This window comes from Microcaecilia unicolor, chromosome 10 (genome assembly GCF_901765095.1).
Source record: "Microcaecilia unicolor chromosome 10, aMicUni1.1, whole genome shotgun sequence".
NCBI classification, from domain to species: Eukaryota; Metazoa; Chordata; class Amphibia; order Gymnophiona; family Siphonopidae; genus Microcaecilia; species Microcaecilia unicolor.
The window spans coordinates 37,455,957-37,478,401 of NC_044040.1; the positions used below are offsets into that span (position 1 = coordinate 37,455,957).

Sequence of the window (22,445 nt, forward strand, 5' to 3'; positions counted from 1 at the left end):
TTGACAGAGTATAAAATCTCTCTATATAAAAGGCAACACCAACGTTCTATGAAGCCTCCAGCCGGAAGTGTGAAGGGGGAGAGATATCCGGTTTCCCCATGAGTGTCTGCCCCGCCCTCTCTGTAACACAAACAGTCAGTGAAGGAAAACAGCAAAGCAAGAAATCAAATCGCTTGCTCTGTAAAAGTGAAGGACTCAGAGGGGGGAGGGGGTTTCATTTGCATCAGAAACAGGGATTTTTTACTGAAGGACTCAGAGGGGGGAGGGGAGAGAGGGCAGAGGGCAGGGACACACACACTCCAACATGCACACAGAAGAAAGCCTTGCTAGCCCCCGTTTCATTTGCATCAGAAACGGGGCTTTTTTACTAGTTACTTTATAAATCTTATCTCACATCATCTCTTTTTAGCAAATTTGACCTGATACTCCAGATATATGTTAGAGGGGCTACTCCCTTAAATATACCTTCATGCATATGATGAGATTGCCCCCTAAGAAATTCTGCAGAGATGTATAACCAGTTGTGCATTCCTTTAGATTATGTGTTTTTCCAGTTCAGGTGTAGGTCCAATACTTTATCTAGATGTCAGAAGACGAAAAACCCGATCTACTGTCTTCAATGAGATTAACAACTGTGCTTCTGAATGATGCATTAATTCCTGGCATATTGATGTAATGAACCACCTTACAAATGAAATCAGAGGTGAGTTGCTCATATTTAAGGAAATCCATTTCCTCTTTCTGGAGTGCATACAAAGTGGGTTTTTTTAAAAAAAATATACAGTGTAGTTGGTAAATGAATATGGAAGGCCTTTGAGGATGGTGGGAGCGTCATTGTCAATATCTACATAAGTACATCGTTCTCCATGTTTGCACTAATATGGTTATGAGTTTTCAATTAGGTATCTTTCTCCTGGTTAATTTCATGTGTTATATGTTCTTATTTTAGTGTGTGGTTACATGAATCTCTACTGCTGCATTTGTTATTTTGGTGTTAATGTTATTGTAGTGGCTTTTAGTATACTTCAACATTATTACTATTATTATAGAATGAAACGCAATATGTTAATTATTTGACAAAACCGTTCACTGATGCCAGAAAAGCAGAGATTGTAATGATGTCACCTTCCTTGATAACGGACACTCACTTTTTCATTCAGTTTACTGATATCTGGAATCTTTATCTTGTTCAGCTGGTCACCATTTTGGTTCTCTTGTGAGGTTAACTTATCTAGCATGACATGTATGTTTTTCCTGATGTCCGATGAATCTCTGATGATGGGGATTGTACTGTTTGCTCTCTGTGCAGCTGCTGAAGAGTTTTGGTAGTGCTTGCTGATTTTGTTGTAAGTATCTGTATAAAAATATATCATATGGAATAATAACATTGAGCAGATTTACAGATTTGATTATATGCTGATCAGCTATTCAAAGAATATAACCAGTTGGGGTAGTTACTAATGTGCATTAAGGGAATAATGCACGATTTCACCCAAAAATGTGTTAAAAGGCAAAATCATTTTTTGCACTTAACACACTTTTGTTGTGCAACACAAATTAAATAATAATGAGATTCAAAGCTTGCAAATGTATGAAAACTTCTCATTATTATGCAAATTGTATAATTCAGTTTGGTGTTTAACTTTATTAACTGTTATTTGTGGAAAGAAAATGCCAACTATCATTCATCCCTGGGAGCATTAGGTTGGGGTTAATCAAAGGGTTTAAACACACGATTCAGTACTCCCATAGAGCCTCCTAAAATAGTTAATGCCACCAGAAACCCGACATCCCATCCCTCCTCTGAGTTTCCTTGTAATCATTGCAACATTGTAATCTTCCAACACAAATCAGAACCCGCCTTAAATCCCTCTCTGGCTCAAAACACACCTCCTTTGAACTGTCCTTCCCCAGCATTTACTGGGGATTTCCCTAGTGTCTAGTGGTGGACAGAAGCAATTCCCACTTGCTTCTGTTCATCAAACTCTGGGTTCACAATGGGAGCAGTTGACTTCTAGCAGTAGTCTTGCAGAACCACCGCTATATAGGTCAAGCTACCAGAAGGGCATGCAGTAGGTGCCAAGAGGAGCTTCAGTGGTGGTGGTGGGGGGAGATTATGTAGTAAATTGGGTAGATCAGAAGGGTTGTGTTTGTGTTGGGGGAGGGGGTTCAGGAGAGTGGGTTAATTTTTTATATGTGTATTTATTTATTAAAGTTTGATTGACCACCCTCCCTGCTAAGGCAGTTCCCAAATTTAGGTAAAATAAAACACAGTACATAACACAAACAAAAACAATACTACATCATCTCCTCATATTCTCATTATTACTCCTTATCTTGTATGGTGAGCCCTCCAAAACTCACCAAAAATCCACACTGCCCAACCGTACACCATTACAATAGCCCTTATGGTTGTAGGTGTCACCTATATGTGAGTACAGTGGGTTTTTGGTGAGTTTTGGAGGGCATACACTTTTCCACCACAAGTGTAACAGGTAGGATGGGATATAGGCCTGGGTCTCCTTCTCTACAGTCCATTCTACCGACCACTAGGTTACTCCAGGGATCTGCTTGCTGCTCTAATAGGACTGGCAATAACAACTGAAGCTATTATAGAGGCTGGTATATACTATTTCTTTCACATCTTTGGGCGGGGTGGGAATGGTCATGCCTTAATCCATCCAGTGGTCATTTAGGGAACCGTTTTCTGACTTAGACATGATAAAAAGTCTAGACCCAAACGTTTAAATTAGCCCTGGATGTTTTTGTTTGTTCCATTATGGCAGAAAAACATACCAGTCTTAGGAATGCCCACATCCCACCCCTGACATGTCCCCCCCCCCTTGTGATTTGAACACACTGCAGACGAACAGCATAGAAAAACGGGTTTCGAACTGTTCAATATCTACCTTAAGTCACTAGCTGAGCTGATTTGGTCAAAACATAGATATGACAGCTTAAGCCAGATCAATGGCAGGTATTAGCTGGTTCACCTAAGTGCGCTTTGCAACGTGCACATCTGATACTGTTCGATAAAATGTGTGTATTGCTAGGCAGAATGCCCATACAACACCCATGGTCCACTCACTGGTACAGCCCATTTGCTGTTATGTGTCATGTGACCAGCACAGTTTTATAGCATATCACCATCACCTAGCGCATACATGCTGTAAGGAGGTTGGAGGGTCTAAGCAGCAGGAGGAGGTATGGGGCCAGACTACATTCCCCACAAGGCCCAGAGAGAAGGGATCAGGGTGGTAGGTCCCAAAACCCGGTATGGCCCCCACATGGAAGGGGGGGGGAAAGGACTGGAAAGAGCAGCTGCTATGGCGGGCAAGGGCCAGAAGGGGGAGCAGGGATGACAAAGCTCAATACCCTTGGGTTAGAAATCAGTACTCCTTCCACCTGGAAGGGGGAGGAGGTCTCCAACCAACAGCCTAGCAGAGAGGCAGAGTTAATGGAGTGTTTGGAGGAAGGAGAGGCGGGAGAGACCAACACACCAGGTTTGGAGGAGCCAGTTGACATGGACTGTAATTGTACTTTGGGGCAGAGTTGCAGGGACTGAAGGCAGTGGGTGGTCACAGGAGTCAATTAGCTGTGTTGTGGGCGGTGTACTGCCATTCTGCAACCACCCAAGCAGAAAGACTTTTAAAACTGAAACCCAGGCTGTTGAACTGGGGGAGAACTTGGATTTAAAGGGAAGTTTTTTTCTTGTTGCTTTATTTTGGAAACTGAATGGGACTTTAACCCCTTGAACTGAGATTTTGTGGAGGAGGGGAAATCAACTGTTTGGGAACTAAAAGCTGTGTGTTGTCTGGAAGGACTTTGTTTGTGGACTGCTAAAGGGAGCCTACCACCCCTGAAGGTTTGCTACCGGGATTACAGTTATTAAAATGCATAAATGCCAATTTGTGACATCATTCATTGGGTAATTGTGTCTATTCTATAAATTGGTGCACTCAAGTCACACCTAAATTTAGGCACCTTTTATATAATTTTTTTTTGTTACATTTGTACCCCGTGCTTTCCCACTCATGGCAGGCTCAATGCCGCAATCGAACTCAGTTCCTCAGGACCAAAGTCCACCACCCTAACCACTAGGCCACTCCTCCTGTTGCCCTTAAAGAACATTACTTTCAGTTGTACTTTCCCTAAAAGCACACAATGTAAGACACATATACTTAGAAGTTGTTGTAATAATTAATTGTGGCCAGGCTACATAACACGGGTGACACTGGAAGAGGTGAGATCTGATCTTCTTACCTGTCATGGTGGCCTGATTGTATTGTTGACGGGTTTGATTTATTTTCTCCAAATCGCCAAAGAGCTTGTTGATTTCTGTGTGGAGCTTGTTAATGGTTCCATTGAGGTTAGGAAATTCGTCTATGACAAATGAATTTAGTTCTTGATCTAGCCGTTTTGTGTTTTGGCTGGAAAATGAAGATAGAAATAACTATGTTAATCCAGTACTACAACTCAAATAATAGGGGGAAGCCAGTGAACAAAACTGAACAGAAACATTTTTCTTGGAGGTAGCTATTTAATTTGTTTAGTCCACCCTCACTCTACCCCCCAAACCTGGCCTCTTATTCGGATAGTACTGGGCCACTTAGCGGCTCATTTTCAAAACGCTTAGACTTACAAAGTTTATTTACATAGGAAATAAGCCTCCACATGAATTAAACAGCCTGATTTTATCTGTATAAGTTTAAAAAATATACATATAGGCCACCAGTGAACGTATAACTTGTTATGAATATTGTCCTGATGGTATATATGCACACACCTGCTGTTTTGGCTTGGCTCTGGTAAATAGTTTTTTTTTGTTTACTTTATTTATTGATTTTAAAGCAACATAATATTTATAAAAACATATAACAGCATATAATATGGAACAATGAAGAAAAAAAACAAAACAAAAAGACCAAAAACATACAGGTCAGTGAGCTGATAAAAATAAAACAGGACAGTATGCGCAACACACTTTAGAGAGCTAATTCCCTTCGCAAGTCACATAGTTGTCTAGCAGCGACCATGCTCTATGGAAAGAGGAGATGCGACCAAATCTTATGGCAGCCAGTTCCTCACATCGCCTATAAGAACACAGCAGATTCCACCATTCATGATATGCAACAAGCTGATTATTCTTCCAATGCAATGGTAGATAGTTTTAAATACGGTCGCTGCTATGAGCAAACATCTTCAAATTTTGTGGGCCAGCAGCACCAGTCTTGTCATGGACGACAGCAGCACAATTAGATAATGAGCATTGAAAATACTTGGGGGTCCTTTTACAAAGGCATGCTTGCGTTTTTAGTGTACACTAAAAATAAGCATGTGCTAAACACTAGAAAACATCATATATCGTGAAGGAGATAGGTGGAGACTCAGCTGGCTTATACTCTGATAATAAGTTCATTAAATAAAGAGGTGAAGCCTCAAGAAGCCCCCGGCTCAATGATTAAAGAGCTCTCGGGAGGCTGGATTGCTTCATCATCGGCAAACACCCCAATGGTCTGCTGCAAATGTTCTTACTAATTACTTTTAAAACTTTTTCCTTTACTCTTAGAGGTCAAATATATAAATTACTTAGCTTTGTATCCAGGCTCTCAAGACGCTAAATGCGGTGGCCAGCGTTTCGTCACCTGCCTCAGGGTCAAATGGTCTGCGTCAATCTGCACATGTCAAGATTCCTGGACAAAACTCTTAGCCACCAGGAGGAGGGCTTAATCCTGCCAAATCGTCTGTTACTTTTAGGATAAACGATTTGGCTGGCCACCGTTGGTCATGGTTGCATTTAGCGTCTTGAGAGCCTGGATACAAAGCTAAGTAATTTATATATTTGACCTCTAAGAGTAAAGGAAAAAGTTTAAAAAGTAATTAGTAAGAACATTTGCAGCAGACCATTGGGGTGTTTGCCGATGATGAAGCAATCCAGCCTCTCGAGAGCTCTTTAATCATTGAGCCGTGGGCTTCTTGAGGCTTCACCTCTTTATTTAATGAACTTATTATCAGAGTATAAGCCAGCTGAGTCTCCACCTATCTCCTTCACGATATATGGTTTTTCAGATAGAAAGTATTAGAAGGAGATTGCCTTCAGTATTAGTCTAAACACTAGAAAACACCCATATATTCCTATGGACATCGCTAGTGTTTAGCGTGCGCTAAAAATGTTACTGTACCTTTGTAAAAGACCCCCTTAGTCATAGTGCTGGCATTGTGCAAGTGGGAGGACTGCTCCAGGCCTCCCCTTTCATGAAAGTAACAGGTAACAGGCCCACCACTAAACACATAAGTTCTCAGTCTGTGAATTTTCAGTGGCACTGTGTAGATAGTGACACTGAATATTTCCTTTGATTGCCTTGCCACTATCTGGATAGTGCTGGAGTAGTCCACTGTTGGAGACTTGAGTGAAGGTTATCTGGTTAGTGGTGGTATTCGGTGCCGCTGCTTAGGACTGTAAAAAAGCTGCCATACGTGCTATCCTGATAAGCTTTCTGGATAGCGGCAGATGAACAGCCTAGTGGTTAATGCAGTGGACTTTGACCCTGGGGAACTGGATTCCATTCCCATTGCAGCTCCTTGTGATTCTGGGCAGGTCACTTAACCCTCCATTTTCCTAGGTACAAATAAGTACCTGTATATACTATGTAAACTGCTTTGAATGTAGTTGCAAAGACCACAGAAAGACGGTATATCAAGTCCCCTTTCCCCAATCCTGATAGTGTTGCTAGCTCGGCACTCCTGATAAGTAGCAGTAGCTGTGGAATATTTGCTTTTTAGCCCATGGTGATCATCATTTTAAAAAAATGCTGACTGCCATTGTCTTAATATTGGAGGGTTAATACTTTATCCATAGACCTAAAATGGCAAAACATCTTCTAATATATCTGGCATTTAGTTACAAATAATTTTAACATGTATAACTCAACTGCATGCAGGTAAACAGATTTTCTAATATCTGAAGGCTTTTATAGCTTGCACAAATGTGTCCTTTAAAGAAGAGGTGTTAGTGGAGCATGTACAAGATTTCTGTGTGTTGTGATAAATATAGGACATGCCTCAATAGGATCTAGCCACCAGAGGGAGCTCTTATGGTGGAAGACTGCTGTAATGATCTGAAGGGAGTCACTAGAGGGCGCTCAGGAGTAGAAGAAGCCTGCTTAGATGGGTAGCGACCACTAGAAGGCATTCTAATGGTGGAGGCCCTTGTATTATTTTGTAGAGGCCACTAAGGGGAGCCCTGCCTCAATGAGAGCCCTGACACACATAGCTGTGGGGGGGGGGGGGGGGGGGGGGAGGGCAGAGGTTACCCTTGCGCTAAGTTGAAAAGGGAGGGCCTGTGGTAGAATATAGAATAGTTCCCTTCAGAAGGCAAGCCCATTGGAGAAGGTTCTGTACCTTTTCCAGAATATAGGAGGAGCCCAGGAAGGGTGGGGTTCATAGGAAACAGCCCTTTAAAAATGCCTTTTCCCAAGGAGAAGACAAGGAGCCCTCCAAGAAGAATGAAGGATGCCAAGCAATTGACTGGACACTAAAGGAAAGGATCCATAAAGATGGGTTGGAAAATCAGGGGCCTGGATCCCTAAAGATAGACAAGGTACTTACCTGAAGTCCAGAATGATGGGAGGGATAAGGAACTTTGATTTGGCCACAGTGTGGAGGAACACTGTAAGCCTTGAAATAAGACTCTAATATCAACAGCTGGGATGGGTGGAGGACAGGATTGTAAAGTTGAGGTAAAATAAAGTCCTGTCCAAGGGGTGGTGGCTGTTTTTATCTGAGACCCTCATCTCCCAGTGGAAGGCTCAGTTGAAAAGAGTGTAATGAATTGTTTGTTGAAAGAAGAGTAATCCCTACAGAGTGGTTAGCAGAAGCTAATTGGAGTGGATTTGCATGTAGAATGGTTAATTTGCATATCCTGGGAAGCCAGCTGAGTATTGTTTAACTGACAACACATTCCCCAGTGGAGGGCTGAGTTCAAAAGTGCTTGTTAAAGTGTTTGGTACAAGAAGAATACCCCTTCAGAGTAATTAAAGTATGGCCTGTGCAAAAAGATTTGCCTTCTGAGTGGTTAATTTACATATTCGGTGAAGCCTGTTTGTTAAGGGGTATTCCCAAGATGGATTGCCAGGTGGTGCAAGGTGGGTAACCAAGCTGTGACCTGTTACCAGTGAAGGCATCAGAGAAGGGTTGTTGGAAGAAATAACAAATGTCTTGATATTCACCCTGAGTTAAAGAGGAGCTTGAAGATTGACTTTGAAAGAGAAATAAAGCACTTGAAAGAACTTTTCCATGGACTTTTTTTTGTTTGTTTGTGGAAGAGTATAGACTTCCTAGCGTCTCCTGTTTAAAAGCAAAGAATGCTATATGACTACCTTTTGTTAAAAGAGAGGAGGAGTTTGGAGTTTCTACCGTATTTTCCTGGACTAGGGAATGCATTGGTAGGAGAAGCTCCAAGATGTCATTTCCTGTTGAAAGGGGTGACTATCACAGTGTACCATATACTTTCAAAAGGTACATGCAGAGCTTCTTTAATAATACACTCATTTTTATATCTCCTAAGTTAGGGGTGGGTAACTATGGTTCTGGAAGGCCACAACCCAGTTGGGCTTTCAAGATTTTAAATTTAATTTAGTTTGGCAAGGTCCAGACACCCTTCTCCGGTAAGGCCCACCCCCTCTCAGGTTCAGAGCCCCTTCCCAACCCCCAGTCGGGATAGGCCCAAAGGCTGCTGCTAGAGATTGCAGCAGCCATCACCCGAAAGCACTTCTGAGGTTTGCAGTATACTGAGGAACAAAGCAGAGTAATAAAACCTAAATTCTGATTGTCTGCAGCCACGGGTTTTTAAAAATCCATGTACAACTTTGCAGCTAGGCACCCTATTGAACATTTAGCCCATAATGTGGATTTTGAAGGGTAAGTGGTACTAAAAGAACAAAACTGTGCATAATGCTTGTTAATGCAGAAGATGTTCAAGACCTGGATGTTCCTGGCAATGGCGCTGAATAGTTAAATTAATTCTTTTACTATAATACATTTTGCACATTCTGATTGCCACTAAGCAGATACTGTTGCTGGTTAGCACTGAATTCTGAATAATTAGTGCTGGACGGTATCCAGGTCCTGGTACTGAATATCTAAATTATATTTAACTGCAGTGGCTAGCATTTAAAATAACTGCTGACCGCTGCAGTTAAATTTTGGAGGATAGGTTTCTATGTTACTATAAGTAGTGCATATTTACCACTGTTAGCCATAAAAGGGGATATTTAAAATAATACCCTGTAAAAATCATTATATAAATTGACATTCAGTGAGGTTCTCTCTTATGGTTCATAATGCAATGTCTTGTCAAATCAGTCAAACTTAATAAGGCATTAAAGATCCTATTCAACAGCCTAAACCATTGCCCAGGAACAGTTGTAAAAGTGCAGTCTCTATATGATTCTGTGTGGTCTCAGAAATTCATGTGCACTGTTAGCTTTGGAAGATTTTTATCTTGGGCTAATAAAAAGCATTTCAACTTGTAAAGAATTCAGGTCTCTGAAAGAGCTGATTTTATTGAAAATGCAAGCAATAGGAAGCAAAGGGGCATCATTTATTCCCATGTTATAAATTTCAAAGTGGGCTTTCAGTGAATGATAATTTTCTACAAAGAAGATATCTAGACACTAGAGCCGCCAAACGCCTTCTGGTACTATGTAAGCCACATTGAGCCTACAAATATGCGGGAAAATGTGGGATACAAATGCAACAAATAAATAAATAAATATAGTTCCATGATGTTAACAGATTTGCAACAGCACAGTCTGCGTAAGAATTATATGCTCAATGGAATTTTTAAGGAAAGTATATTACCTACCGAATGCTGTCATAGTAATCTTTAACCTTCAAGAACTCATCAGCTGAGAGAGTTGTAGTGTTTAGAATCTTTTCTATTGCTCGGAGCTTATCTTTCAGGTTGTCAAAGTGTGCATCGCAGCCAGAAAGTGTCTTACTAAAATCTAGGTTTGCAGCAAACTGGATCAACCCTTGAATAGCTTGAGAAAGGGAAGGGATCTCACCGTCCCAGTGATCAAAGCAAGGGTGGCAGGGAGGACATGTAGGGAACACCTGACTGAAGCCTCGTGCGCACTGATCACAAAGCCGTCCAGTGACACCAACTCGACAGTTGCAAGACCCTGTTATCCTGTCACATGAGGGCCTGTTTGTGCCTTCTAGGTTGCACTTACATACTAAAGAGAAAACGTCAACAAAGCTCAAATTATTTTCTGCTTAAATGAGAAAGAAAGAAGTTATTAACACTACATATTAACAAACAAAGCAATCCCCCCTCCCCCAAAACACTACAGAGGTTTACACTATACTGAGGCATGGACAAAGCAGAGTATTAAAACCTAAATTCTGATTATCTGCAGCCCAGGATTTTCGCTAGTCATTAATATGATGTGCAAAATACAAACTATAGAAATGAACAGAACTTGTGTTTTTACTTGATTAAAATGCTTTCAGTTCAACATTTCCCAAGCTTATAGAGGTCATCTAGGTAGGGAAATGGACGTCTAAGTAAGCCTGTTTAAAACTACTCAAAGGTTCTTTTCTTTCTTCTACCCTTTTCATCTTCCTATTGAGTCCCCTAGCTAATTTTATTCACTCACTAGGTATTATTGAGATTACGTTGCAGATGATCTTCAGTTAGTGGCTTATCCTGATCCAATTTAATTAGATTTGACCACCTTGAATCATTGCCTATCCACAGTTGACAAATGGTTATAGAATTCATGATTCAGGTTGAATCCAAATATATATCAGGCTATGTGGATTACAGGTATTCAAACCCAACCTTGTTTGGACAGCTCCTTACCCTGGCTTATTCTTTCAAATTTTAGGTCATGATCTGGGTGTTAACATGAATGATTAAATTTCATCCACATGAAAAACTTGATTTTTTACCATTAATCGTATCAGAACTATCTGGCTTTTTTTGGATAATGATGCCCTCTCAGCTGTTGTCCATGCCCTAGTCAATCAATCAACTTGGTTATTATAATGTGCTGTATAATGGTTTGAGTTACAATAACATGAAAATATTGCGTCTGGTGCAGAACACAGCTGCAAAGCTTATTTCACATGCCAAATAGATCGCTCATATAACTCATTAATTGATTACCAGTTTTGTATAGGTTCAAATTTAAGATTCTTTTTGTGACTTTCAAGACTGTTTGCTCACCACTGAAGTGGTGATATATACCACCCTCTTCAACAGGAAGTCTGCCTCAGAAAGGGGAAGAACAAGGCAGCAATTAAACACAAGCGTGCTTACAAGGGCATGCGCAGTGCTCATTCATCTTTAAGCCGCATCTGACAACAGAGGAAGTTAGGAGGGAGGGGCACAGAGTACCCTCCTCCCACCTGCTGGAGCTGCACCACTGCCTTCCAAATTCTGCTGCTCTAGGCAAATGACTAGTACACTTAGAGGGGCATTTTCAAAAGAAACATCTAAATCAGAATTTGGACGTTTTACAAAGACGTCCAAATTCCAAACAGGAAAGATCATTTTTAAAAAAAAGATGGATGTCTATCTTTTGTGTTTGAAAACACTATGGACTTCTTGGACTTCTTTGTGTTTTGGACGGCATTTGTTTTGGTCTATGTTCAAACAAAAGATGTCCAAATTCAAGACCTCCAAAACAGAGGAGGAGTGGCTTAATGGTTAATGCATCAGCCTTTGATCCTGGCAACACTGGTTCAATTCCCACTGCTGCTCCTTGTGACTTTGGGCAAATTAAATGCACAAGGTGCATTTTTGAATATGACATCTAAGTCTGAATTTGGATGTTTTTTGTAAAATGTCCAAAATCAGTACAGGAAAGACTTTATTTTTGTAGAAAATGGCCTATCTTTTCCTTTTGAAAATGCTGTTTGGAAAAATGTTTTGTGCTTTGGGGGAGTAAGGGGAGGTGATCCCCAAGTCCCTCCAGTGGTTATCTGGTCATTTGGGGCACCTTTTGTGAGGAGTAGCCTAGTGGTTAGTGCAGCAGACTTTGATCCTGGGCAAGTGGGTTCAATTCCCACTGCAGCTATTTGTTGTAAAAGCAAGTCTAGCTCAAAAGTCTTTGTTTTGTTCCATTATTGCTGAAAGACATCCATGTGTTAGGAACACCCAAGTCCTGCCTTGAACCTGCCCCTGACACGCCCCCTTGAGATTTGGACATCCTTCTGACAGATTTCAGAGAAAGACGTCCAAAAAGAGGTTTTGATAATACTTGATTTGGATGTTTCTGCGAGATAAACATCCAAATGCTGCCTTATGTCACTTTTTGGACATCTATCTCTTTTGAAAATAAGTGTTAGTGGCAGGGCTGACCCTGTGTGGAATTTGAAAAGGGATGCCTTTTGCCTGACTTGATTGAATGATCCACCAGTCCTGGCAGGGTTTTGTGACAGATATGATGTACCACAGCCTGTAAGTGACTTGTGTCCATTGAGTTTGTCCCATCTTAAAATGTGCTGGAGTGTTACAAGCACTGTTGAGGCCATGTAGTCCAACGTTCTCTAAATCAGCGTTTTTCAACTGGTATGCCGCAGCTGCTCCCCGGAGGTGATGCGGAGTCCACAGGAACCTGCGGGAATCCCCTCCAGGTCATAGGTGTCTCTTTGGAGAAAAACTTCCCTTGCCACCCCAAACAGAATCGGCACACTTCCCCCTCAGATCTAAATTCACCTCACTATCTTCCTCCTCCCACCCCTCGAGTCTCTCTCCTCTCCACCACAACCCCACAAACCCTGAGGTCACCTGCAGCCACCAGAACAGGTCCCCCTCTAGCCAGCCCCAGGGTCCTTCCCTCTGGTGCGATTCCCTTATGCTGTGTGGGAGGGACTCAGCAGAAGGAAAGCCTTTGGACAGCCAGAAGAAGGCCTGTTCCAATAGCTGCTGGCAACTGCAGAGTCTGTAGAATCACGGCGGAGAGAAGAGAGAGGTAGGAAGAAGATAGGAAAGGATAATGGACCCGCGGGAGAGAATGAGGGTGGTATAGTGCTTTGCTCCTACACTGGGGAGGAGGAGATACAATACCACAAAGGAAAATGAGAAAAAATGTTGTACATGAAGAGAAGGGAAGAGGGGAGGACAGGTTGCACATGAAAGGGGGAGGGAACACAATATAGATTTGAGAAAGAGGCAGAGGAACTGAAGAAAGCTGAGCATGAAGGTCAGTGCCAAACAGATATATAGGGCAGGAGGCGAGAAAAGAAATAGCAGATGGAAAGGGGGCCCTGAAAACAGAGTTAAGAGCACAGACAGAGGAAAACAGAACCACAGATTGGGAACAAGATGATTGGAATAATAAAATCATCAGACTACAAAGGTAGGTGTAACCCTACATCGGTGTGCCTTATATAGACCTGGTATAACTGCAGCATAGATCTGCTATTAATATGTGTAAGCAGCGTTTAAGGCTCCTAAGCTTTGCTCCAAATTATTCAAATAGATAGGAATATGGAAACAAATTTTTGTAGGATTTTGTAGGATTTACTGTAATTTAATGATTTACTCATGCAGCACCAGAAACACCCCAGTTTTTTATTGGTTTGTTTGCATATAGCTGACCGCTTTTCATTAGTAGCTCAAGATGAGTTACATTCATGTACCCTATCCCCGGAGAGCTTATAATCTGAGTTTGTACCTGAGGCAATATAAGGTAAAGCACATAACTTGTTCAAGGTCACAAGGAATGTTAACAGGATTTGAACCTCGGTTTTCTGTTTCTCAGCCTACTTATCGAACCAATTGGCCAAAATTAAAAATGAGCCACACCAAAGTGAAAGCCTTTTAGGCAGAATTAAAAGGCACATCACAAAACTTATTGCTATTCACGGCATTAACCCCTCTCCTGCCAAAAGGGATCTGTGGAGCTACTATATGTTATGTACATAAAGGGGTGACTATACTGAAGTGTATTAACATTGGCACAAGCATAGGAGCCAACCTTCCCTAGACACAGTCAAGGAGTTTGTTCAATACTGAGGTGCTAAAGCACCCACAGAGTCGGCTCCAATGGGCACAAGACGTTAATTGGATTATACACCTTTGTTATTGATTGCAAAAGGTTAACATGCAATAACTAGCCTGTGATAATGCAACAGAGATGTATACAAAATAGCTCATTAATTATTAGCCAAAAAATACATGTTAAAACATGCAACAATGCATCATAAATGCATTGACAGAAAAGATCTTGACTCTACCTCAAGCATGTTTTCCATTACCATGCTCATGCAGTTTACTGTCTGTAGCAACACATGTCTCATTTGTATGCCATTATAATGAGATGTTAATAGGCGTGATAAATATTGTGTTAACTTTCTTTTGTATATTGGTCTCAAAAGCTGTTTACCTAAAGTACTGAGTGAATTAGTTTTAGTTTTATTTATATGTGCTTTATATATATCCATTGTACCATGGTGCTGCTATGCAGTTTACCATCAGTTAAACTAAGAAAGTGACAGAGTTGAAAGAGAGAAAATAAAATGAAAAGAGAGAGGAACAGAAGACAGGAAGAAAAAGAATACAGGATTCTGCAGGAGAAGTGGTCTGATGGGTGGAGGGAATTAAAGCGTCTGCACAGCAGATCCCCACTGTCCATTTAAAAGAAAATATGTGAAGGGCAATTGGTGCTTCAGTCTAGGTGCCTCAATGCCATGCACAGCACCAATTCTATAATGGCATCTAAGATTCCATTATAGAATACTAGGTGTAAGGTCAGCATTCACACTAAGTGATGCACGTAGTTTATAGTATTCTATAAACTACATGCCTAACTGGGAGACATGCACATGCTCCACCCATGTGTACATCCCCCTTGCAGTTAAGGTGCTTTAGCACTTAGGTGCCACCTTATAAAATAGTACCTAGTGTACATGGAAGGGCATTTTTGATATGATGTCTAAGTCAGACTTCGGAAGTTTTGTGCTAAATATAGCCATTTTTGAAACAGCAAAATGTATTTTTTTTCCCCAACACACCATATGGAACATGGTTTTGTGCTTTATGCGCTTTGCGTGATTTTCAGAAAAAAAAACATACAAGTGAAAAACAGGATGTAGGAGGAACCAGAATTCTTAGTAGACTAGTCACACAGACATCCCAGGAGACCAATGGGGCACCCTAGGGGGCACTGCTATGGACTTCATATAAATGCTCCCAGGTACACATCTCGCCGCTGCTCCCTTATCTCATCTGCTGAACCCTCCAAAACCCATCACCCCCCAACTGTACACCACTACAATAACCCTTATGGCTGAAAGGGCCATCTAAAAGTGGGTACAGTAGGGTTTTGGTGAGCATGGGAGGGCTCATTCTTTCCACCACAAGTGTAACAGAGAGATATGGGCCTGGGTCCTTGCAACACCACTCCAGGAACCTGCATGCTGCTCTACTAGACCTAGTGATAACATCTGAAGCTGTCATTGAGGCTGGTAAGTAACATTTTTATTCATATTTTTGGGTGTGGGAGGGGGTGAATGACCATTGGAGGAGTAGGTGGGGGTCATCCTTGATTCTCTCCAATGGTCATTTAGGGTGCCTTATTTCTTATAATAACAGGTTATAGACCAAAACATTGAAGTTTCAGCCCTAGACATTTTTGTTGTGTTCCACTGTGGATACAAAATGTCCAAGTGTTAAGCACACCCTAAGCCCACCTCTGAAAATCCCCCAACTCGCCTCTTTGTGATTTGGATGCATTGCAGACAAAATGCATAGATAAACATTATTATTATCAATTATAGTGAGCACGAAAGCAATAGTATTATAGATAAACATCTGCAAAACAGGTTTTGAAAATACCAATTTGAACGTTTTGAGAAGATTTATGTCCAAATGCTGCTTTATGACACTTTTTAAAATGTTTTTCTCTTTTGAAAATGAGCCCCATAGGTAACTAATTGTCTTTTTGATGGTGCCTTTGATGCAAGTAATTAGCATCTGACTCCAGGTGCCACTTTAGTGACCTAGTGGTTATAGCAACAGTCTTGACATCCATTGCTGCTCCCTGCAATCTTGGGTAAGTCACTCAACCCTCCATTGCCTCAGGTACAAACTTAGATGGTGAGCCCTCCAGGGACAGGGAAATACCCATTATCTGAACAGAATTCATCTTGAGCTACTACTGAAAAGGTGCGACCAAAATCTAAATAAATAAACTTCATAGAATTGCTCCCTTTTTCTATAATCTACTGATTACCTACCATATTAACTACCTGTAGGACCCAAATATTGTTCGAATTAATGCAGTACAATTTCCCAGTATATATTCTACTTACAGATACAACCCAGCTGTGGATTTCCATAGTAATTTTCCTCACATTCATTGCATTGTTTCCCAGCAAAGCCTGCTTTGCACGGACACTGACCTGTGAACTGTAAAAAAAAAAAAAAAGTTGGTGTCCAGAGCAAGCTATTTTATAACCTTTGTTTTCCATAAACCCCTTCCCCACCTAGTTTTGGGGTTTTTATTAATGTCATCCATATGCTAAACCCCTCCCACATAAAAATCCCTCAGATGATGGGCAGAATTTAGGGCCGGATTTCAGATTCTGGCACCGGTAAGAAGGCCAACGGTTCTTCTGTAGCACAAAATGGATGCTCTCAGCCATGAACGTGACCCTCCTCAAGGTGAGATAGCTCAGGACCTGCCTGGTTTTACAGTCACTTTCAATTAGGCCAATAGTAATGTACTCAAATTGTCATTATAAATAAGTCTTCAATTAGGAACAAACCATTTCTACCTTAAATATAATGGATGTCATTGGTGGCATTATTAGTAAAAAAAAAAAAAAAAGTTCCCTATGCACATCAGTTTAAATGGACAGTAAAGAAACATAATACATTAATATAATGCTATTATAAAGAATTAGTCAAAAATAAAACCAGTGAAATAGTTGGGTATAATATAGATATAGCCTAACAGCTGTTTAAAGATGTAACCTTGCAAGACTAACTAAAGCACTGAAACTGAACACTGAAAAACACATTGCCTCATCCTCTCCTCTCAACATAACAAGTATAAACCCACAACCATAAATACCCCAGGACACACTCTCCCCACCTCAGACAGCTTGAAAATACTCGGCGTCACACTTGACCTCAACCTTACTCTCGAGAGTCAAATAAACTTGGTAACAAAGAAAATGTTCTATTCAATGTGTAAGCTCAAATGATTAAAACCTTTCTTCCCAAGAGCAACCTTTCGATACCTAATACAATCAATGGTTCTAAGCCATGCAGATTACTGCAACGGAATCTACGCGGGTTGCAAAGAACAACTCATAAAAAAACTCCAGACTGCCCAAAATACAGCAGCCAGGCTGATATTCAGCAAAACTTGCTTCGAAAGCACCAAACCTCTTCATGAAAAGTTGCATTGGCTCCCAATCAAAGAATAGATCATCTTCAAAATCTGCACCTTAGTCCACAAAATCATTTAAGGCGTTGTCCCAGGATACATGATAGACCTTATTGATCTACCAATAAGAAACAAAGTCAGACTGTTAAGATCCTACTTAAACCTACACTACCCAAATTGCAAAGGACTGAAATACGAAACAACTTGCGCATCCGGCTTTTCCTACTTAAAAGCCCTGAAAACAATCCACGACCACCTGAACTTCAGGAAATCACTAAAAACCAACCTCTTCAAAAAGGCCTACTTCAACGACCCCACGTAAACCTCTTCACCCAGCAACACAGCAATTCATTTTTTGTTAGAGATAAAGTGCTTTAATGTTTTCTCCTGGACTATTGGCTGAGACTTTGGTTATTTCCATGGAGCTATGGTTGCTGTTGTTCACAAGACTTTATGATAGGTGGTTTTTAGACTACTCAGAATGAATATGTATGAGATAAATTTAGTATACATTATTTTTATTATATATATAAATCTATTTCAGGCATATTCATTGTGGATATCCTGAAAACCTGACTTGCTGGGTGTATTAGGAGAACTCAGTTGGAAACCCCTGGTTTAGAGTAATTAACTATGAATATATGGAATAGATGTTCTGTAGCTATTCTCTGTTACAGTAGATTAATTCTAAGTGGTCTAATTCACTGCTAATGGTTATAATCATCTTGCCTGATTACACTGATTACTCTGGGAATTTTTCAAGTCACAGTCACAGGGCTGACATCCTCTTCCATTTGCCATATTCCAGTAACCAGATACACACTGATCACAATTGATACCTATAACATTAGGCAAACAAGGACATTGTCCTGTTGTTTGATCACATGTGCATTCTTTTTCACCATCTTCAGTTGGACAAGATCTCAGGTGTGTACCTAAAGGACTGCAAACACATTCTGAAATGAAGAAATAGAAGTAAGGTCATTTATCACATAATGACTCAGATATTAACAGTTCTAGTAGTCACATATTCATGGGCATATCCAAAGAAATGACTTGAGTGTAATATTAGCTTTGTATCTTAGTCCAGGGAAAGGTACCACAATACCTATCTGAAAAAAAGGCCATATTTGGTCTCACACGTTCATTTACATCACTATCTTTGGATAGTTCTCATTTTTAAACCAATACAAAATAATGACTTGGAATTCCATGTTTACAAAGGTTTTTACTACACCTTAATTTAGCACAGGAGTCACCAACTGGTGGTAGCTCACTACCACATCATTGACTCCTTTGGTACAAGAATAACATGACTTGTGATCAACCTCACAAGCACTATTATTCTTGAATCCTGGAATTATTGGGCCGCTTCTTAAAGGGGCCGGTGCTCAGCAATGAGGAGCTAACCCCATCCTCAGAATAACACCCTTCACTTTGAAGACCCTTAATGTACTTCCCCCAACACACACACACACACACACACTGTAGACTCTCCCTAAGTACAGTCAATTTGGGGCAGCAGCGATTCCAACTTGTTCTTGTCCCTTCTGTTGCTAGGTTCAAAATGGCACTGGCAACCCCTAGTCTCAGTAATGAGCTGTTTTGTATGCACTTACATGCCTTGCATCCAGGGGCGTATCTGCGTGGGGCCGCAGGGGCCTGGGCCCCCGCAGATTTCGCCCTGGCCCCCCTCCCCGCCGTCAACCCTCCCCCGCTGCTTACTTTTGCTGGCGGGGTCCGACCCGCAATCTTCATATTTCGGCTTCCTCCGTGGCCATGTGCTTCCAGGAAGTAACGCTGCAGCGCTGATTCGTTGAATCTAGTTCGGCGTCTGACGTCCCAGCACGTCAGACGCCGAACTAGATTCAACGAATCAGCGCTGCAGCGTTACTTCCTGGAAGCACATGGCCACGGAGGAAGCCGAAATATGAAGATTGCGGGTCGGACCCCGCCAGCAAAAGTAAGCAGCGGGGGAGGGTTGACGGCGGGGAGGGGGTGGAGAGAGGCGGCGGCGGCGGGGGGGGGGGGGGGGGAGGCAAAAATGTGCCCCCCCTCTCTGGCTCTGGCCCCCCCTACCGCCGGATTCCAGATACGCCCCTGCTTGCATCTCATTACTATTTAAGCTGTGGTACTCTAAACTAACATGCATTATGGTAACCTTTAACATACACATTATTGCCGTAATGCAACTTGATAACTATCCCTCTGAGGTTTTTTTTTTAAACTGGAAATACACATTTAAAATTAATTGTAATTAATCTGTAGAAGGGCAGCTTAATTCTGAAGTCCTTTTTCTCCTCTTTATCTTTTTTTCTGTAGATTTTTTTGTTTGATTAGCTGTAGTTTTAGAATAGACCCATAATTATTCTCCAGTGTGAATATCTTGTACAATCGCTGTTTTACGTGGAGGCATATTTTCAAAGCACTGAGGGCCTCTTTTATCAAGCCGTGTTAGCAGCTCATGCATGGCAATGCTAACAGAGCCCATTCAATTGAATGGGCTTTGTTGGCATTATCGCACTGGGAGTCGCTAGAGTGGCTTGATAAAAGAGGCCCTTAGACTTACAATGTTCAATAGTAACCTATGGAACTTTGTAAGTCTAAGCGCTTTGAAAATGAGCCCCAAAGTGTCAATATTAATATACAAGTTTCCTTTTTTTCATCTGCATAATGTTAATTTCTCAAAGCCTCTCCTTATTCGGGATGACGCTTCACCAAATGTGTTGTTTGCTCTCTTTACTGCAAGTTTGACAGAATTAATGATCAACAAGTTATAAGTGATCTCTTATGACTGGATTACCTGAATGGTATGTATCCTGTAAGTAGATGTTTTGAGTTAGTCCAATGACAAAATATCACTTACAGTTTGACTTTTTTTAAATTATTAAATACATTCATATGGATTAATCCAGCAACCATAGTACAGTACTTGCTAGATACTACTAGAAGGATACCACTGTGATAACACCTGTTCCGGACTTCTCTCTTTAGAGTCCCCAAGTCTTGTTGCGGATTTAATTCCCACTTTTTCCTTACTTGTGCAGGTTCGGGTGAGTGCAGATCCAAAGTAACCAGGTTTGCAGAACTGGCAGCTCCTTCCTTGAGTGTTGTATAAACATTTGAAGCATTCTCCTGTAATGTTATCACAGGCTCCTGGATCTGTGATGTCTATATTGTTGTTGCAAGGACAAGGCAAACACTGTTCCCCAATTAGCTTCAGAGAGCCATAGAACCCAGGGGGGCATTCATCACATCGTTTGCCTAGAGGACACACATGCGTACACAAAAAAAGGAAACAAACCTCCATAACTGAAGATCATAAACTCTGATACTTTCACCTATTTAATGCCTGTTTAGTTGCAAAGTAGTGTACAGTTCTGTTACTAACAACTGCCTAAACATACAAATTGCTATTTTCAAAAACCCATTTTAAGACTTTTTCTATGCAGTTTGTCTGTAGTACATCCAAATCACAAGGGTGTGTGTTGGGGGGGCAGGATTTGGGTCATTCTGCTAAAAGTTAGACATTTTGGTCTAGACCTGTTTCATTCATGACTAACTAAGTCACAATGAATGAAACAATGACCCCCCTCACTCCCCCAGTGGTCACAAGCCCCCTGCCCATCCCAAAAATATGAAAGAAACAGTACATACCATCCTATGATAGCTTCAGATGTTGTGGTCAGTCCTATTAGAGCAGCAAGCAGATCCCTGGCATAATGTAGTAGACAGTGCAGTGCATTGTAGAGAAGGGGATCCAGGCCCATATCCCACTCTAATTGTTACACTTGTGGTAGAAAGTGTGAGCCCACCAAAAACCTATTGTACTCACATATGGGTGACACCTGCAACCATAAGGGCTATTGTAGTGTACAGTAGGTTTTTGGTGGGTTTTGGAGGACACCCCATACAATATAAGAGGGTAACGGTGAGATGTGTACTTGGGAGCTTTTAGTTGAAGTCCACTGCAGTGCCCCCTAGAGCGCTCTACTGGGATGCCTGTGTGGCCAGTCTACTAAGAATGCTAGCTTCTCCTACATCCCAATTGCTTGATTTTGTGCATTTTGCATTTTTTTTAATGGACCAAAAAGATAAACACACAGAGCACAAAAACATCTAACATATGACCATTTTTGAAAAGTAAAAGATAAGACGTTTTGCTGTATCAAAAATGGCTACATTTGCTATTTGAATTCTAGACGTTTTGCTGTTTTGAGCAAAATGTCCAAAGTCAGACTTAGATATAATAACAAAAATGCCCCTACATGAGGGTAATTTTAGAACTGGACACCAAGTTTAAGGCAACCAAAACACGCCTATTTTAAACCTACTTTTATTTTGGTCAAAATGCACCTTAATTCAAGGTGTGATCACTTATACCAGACCTAGAGGTGGTGTAAATGATTGCATCGGAAAGGGGAAACCGCAGAAGTGAATGACTGTGGTCCACTACGTACAAACGTCTAAACAGATAAGTAGTGCGACCAGCAGGGCACTTCCAATGACAACAGGAAGACGGAACTGTGGTAATGACAACTTTATTTTTATAATAATGCCTGACATGGCACTGTGCTTCGGCAAAGTACCTGCCTCGGGGGCCTTGATAAAGATATACGTAGACTTGAAAGTATCGAGCACATTTTGCAAGTACAAGCATAGTTTATACTGATTTATAATCAACATGTATACTTGTACTCGCTACTTACCCTCTGCCTAAACTAGGATGCCCACAGTGAAAGTATGTGCAATTAAATTAACATGCATACTTTTATGCTACATGGTATTTACAAGGTCATTTACAAGTGTTACGTGTGCACTTCTGCATGTAAATTATTAAAACAATGCCATTTAAGTTCATTCTTACCACCTATAATTAGGTGGTTCCTTAAGCCTGACCTACAAGATTGGCCTCGGTTTGTGGTATATCCATAATTGAAAGAGCAGTATTCCCATTTCACAGCAAAATTTATCCAAATTGGAATCTAGTTGAGTTCTGTTGAAACTCCCAAAGGGGTAATTCTGTAAAGCAGATGC

General features: G+C 41.1%; 1 protein-coding gene across 1 annotated transcript in view; it reads right to left on the bottom strand.

The window, feature by feature from the left end:
* LAMB4 (laminin subunit beta 4) overlaps positions 1-22,445 on the bottom strand; it is a 304,586-nt gene that overhangs the window by 180,406 nt on the left and 101,735 nt on the right. The window contains 6 exon segments of the mRNA XM_030216762.1: positions 1,149-1,354; positions 4,264-4,430; positions 9,866-10,238; positions 16,327-16,423; positions 18,138-18,364; positions 20,448-20,672. Of these exon segments, the coding sequence (XP_030072622.1) occupies positions 1,149-1,354; positions 4,264-4,430; positions 9,866-10,238; positions 16,327-16,423; positions 18,138-18,364; positions 20,448-20,672 (1,295 nt within the window).